Source organism: Oryzias melastigma, unplaced genomic scaffold (genome assembly GCF_002922805.2).
Source record: "Oryzias melastigma strain HK-1 unplaced genomic scaffold, ASM292280v2 sc00441, whole genome shotgun sequence".
Lineage (NCBI taxonomy): Eukaryota > Metazoa > Chordata > Actinopteri > Beloniformes > Adrianichthyidae > Oryzias > Oryzias melastigma.
Genome location: NW_023417036.1, coordinates 4,473 through 7,874, shown reverse-complemented (window position 1 = coordinate 7,874; position 3,402 = coordinate 4,473). Strand labels below are relative to the sequence as shown.

At 39.5% G+C, this 3,402-nt stretch overlaps 1 protein-coding gene across 1 annotated transcript in view; it reads right to left on the bottom strand.

The window, feature by feature from the left end:
• The window catches only part of LOC118598399 (centrosomal protein of 70 kDa-like), a 12,671-nt gene extending 9,273 nt beyond the window's left edge, over positions 1–3,398 (bottom strand). Inside the window, exon 1 of the mRNA XM_036211070.1 lies at positions 3,282–3,398. Coding sequence (XP_036066963.1) covers positions 3,282–3,398 — 117 coding nt within the window. The remainder of the gene's footprint in view (positions 1–3,281) is intronic.
• Positions 3,399–3,402: the final 4 nt, after the last annotated feature.

Genomic DNA, 3,402 nt, shown 5'->3' with positions numbered 1-3,402 from the left:
AAATAAAACCTAAAAAAATCCTAGGGATTTCCTCTGAAATTGATTAACACCTAAATTAAGTCTAGTAGTCTGATGTTTGTCAAATGAGCTGTAACCTGATTCAGAGCATTCCAAGCTTGTATCTTTAGTGACTTTTAAGGATCATGCTGCAGCGATCTGCGATAAGTGGATGTTGGTTGGATGGTGAGTCGTGGCAGAGGGACATTCAATGTTGCTTGCAGCTGTAATTCAGTTATTCCTCTCGTGAAGCTGCTGTAATCCTGTCTAATTTAGTTTGCCTTCCCCTTTGGCTTAGAATCTTCTTTTTCTCAATCAAATCTGTAAAGTCGCGATTGGCTCAGCTGTTTTTCTGAGAAATGGAGGTCATAGATGGATCCGTGGGGGGAAAACAAAACAAAACAAAGCTGGGAAACAGATTAGAGGTCAGCAAACCAAGCTAAATCCCTGCTATTCAGCTGAAACCCCCAAACAGATGAGGCCTTAGCTACACTGGAGATGTCTCCAAGTACGGACAAATTGGAGAGACATTCAGTTGCTTTCAGGATTCATCTGCTGTGTGAGTGCGATGTATAATGCAAAGCTGGGGGAGGGTTGATGTACAAAATTGAAGCAGTCCTTGGTCCCATTATAATGAATAAGTTGCAACGGCATGGCCGCAAATGGTTTCCTACATTCGCACCCCCGGAGAGTCATGCCTCAATGACAGTAGTTTTCTGAGAAGGGAAAGAAACAGTGGGAGGAGGGGGTGGGGGGTGGAAGGAGGGAATAAAGCAAGCCTTCTGACCTTAATGCAAGGGTAAAAACAGCTTTTGTAAAGCAGCTGCAAGGAAGAAGAGGAGAAAGGAAGACAGTATGGGAGTTCCTAGTGGGGCTGGCTGGTTGTGGCGAGGGGGGTGGGGGGACCATCTCAACAGTAAGTTTGGACACCGAAAAAAAGGTGAGAATAAGAAGGTGCATAAAGAAGGAGAGTGATGACAGGAGCTGAAAAAGGAGAGGAAAGCACAGGAGTGGAAAGAGGAGGCGGAGTTAAAGTTTCATTAGTGTCACCATGGAGGCAGAAATTTTCCCTGCCATCTGTGAAAGAGGCATTCCTCTGGGGCAGCTGATGCCAGGCTCGTGTGCTGTATGTGTTCGGGGACTTCAGGCAGTCTATCTGGCCAGAGATTTGGTCCTCAGTTATTCATGGGAGACAGAACTGTGATCCAAACTCAGATATATCCACACTTCTCCTTTTTTTCTTTTTAAAGTGATTTTATGATCTTCAAGTCCACCATTACATTTTTTTTTATTTAAAAAAACATTCCCAGTAGTGTTTTAATTATGATTATGAAGTTTTAAACCAAAATCCCACAATCTAAATGTCTTAAAAATACATTTTTCATGTTGATCTGAAGCCTCTGTTTCTAAAATCTCCTCTGNAAACAAAGTTCCCAGTAGTGTTTTAATTATGATTATGATGTTTTTAACCAAAATCCCACAACCTAAATGTCTTAAAAAGCCATTTTCATGTTGATCTGAAGCCTTTGTTTCCAAAATCTCCTCTGAGGGGGCGTGGCTTTTGGAGCTCCACTCCTGATTCCCTCCCTGTCTGATTATGATCGCTCTGTGTCTCACTACCATAAATCTAAATATAAAAACATCCATCAATCTGGGTAATGTCCAGCCGTATGGTTCGAGGAAGTGAAGATCTTCATGGACAGAACTTCCTCCAAAATCCTGATTCTTTCTCCTTCCAGTTCACCAAAGACTCTTTGAGCTAATTCTCCAATGTTTATTGACTGTGATCAATACATTCAATCATTGGTTTCTCAGAGTTCTTGATAAAATAATGAAAGCTAACATCAAAATGCTCTTTCATTGATTTACAATCCTTTCCAACTGCGGTCAAATGAGCCGCCGTTCACATTTCCGTGGTCACATCAAGAAGCTCCGTGGAGTCTGGTGGAGATTTTCCAGCGTTCTCAGTCCTGCTACCGTAAGTATTGGATGAAACTCACACCAAAAATCCAGTGATGCTGATTTGACCACAGAAATGTGAACGGCGGCTCATTTGACTGCAGTCAATGTGAAGATACCATCTTCTCTTCTCCAGAACCTGAACTAGACACTAGGAACAGATGAGGGTTTAGTGCATGTGCAGCAGAGCTGTTGATGGAAAGAAGATCATTCATTCAAACAGAGTCTGTCCAAGACAGTTTGGTTGATTTAAAAGGAGAAATACTCGGAAATGTAAAAACAAAATGATTTCTTATTACATTTGTTCTCTTTCAGAAGAAAAATGACACACAGACGTTAGAAACATGATTTTCATCGATTTACATCTTTAAAGATGTTGGTCTCAGTCCTGTAATACTACAACAGTATTAGTCCCCTTTTCCACCATGATAGATCCAGTTCTGGTTCAGACCTAAGTTTGACTCTCCACTGGCTGTGTACCAATTCCTGCTTTCTGTGGGCCAAAATACTAAAACTTAATTTAAAACTAACTTATCTTAAGTACATCAGTTTTTAAACCCATTTTAACCCAACATCCCCTTTTTCCTTGATAAGAATCACAAGGTACACCAGCGACCAAAAATGACAGAGACCCTCTGAAGTTTGTATTAATAAAATACCTTTCCTGCTCTTTTTTTAAATAATAGTTTTAAGTGTTTTTTTTTATTTTTTTATTTTTTATTTTATTTTATTTTATTTTTTTTGTCTAAAATAAAAAAAAAAAAAATTGTACCAATTTTTTTTACCTATTTAGTTTTTGGTTAAATGTGTCTGGCCACTTAACCTTAATTTTTTAATTTAATTTTGTTTTTTCGTTTATTTAAACTGAACTTCATTCTTTTTTTTAATGCTCGTAAATCTGAAATAGAATTAACTACTGTTGGGCTTAGTTTGGGTTCACCCTGGACAGATCGTTGATCTGTCACAGAGCGTCTACGCTCTCATCTTACGATTAAAATGCATGTGGAGATGAAAATATGATTTTCCTCTTGAGGATGCTCAAGAACAGAACTTGTGAGGAGACAAAACACTCATCAATGTTTGTAATTTCAGCTTAGGCACTTCCTCTCATTGCAGAGCTGACTCATGATGTAAAACTAGCAGCAATTTAATGTAGGTAGAGAAGGGTGTCAGCTGTTTTTATGGCACAGTTCATAACCTCTGCTCTCTAGTGATGTCTGATTTGAGACCTTCTGTGGCTCCTTTACTGTAGATACTGCTTATAGTTTGTTTGGGTGTTAAACAGTAAACAAACAAACAAAAAGCTGAACTAAAGGAGTGCTCACCAGCATATCCAGTACATGCAGGTTCATGGTGATGATGTTGGAGACAGAACTGATAAGGTTCTGCTGGAGACAGTATAGAACCAGCACGGTGAGGTTAGAACTTAGGCCCAGCACCATCTCC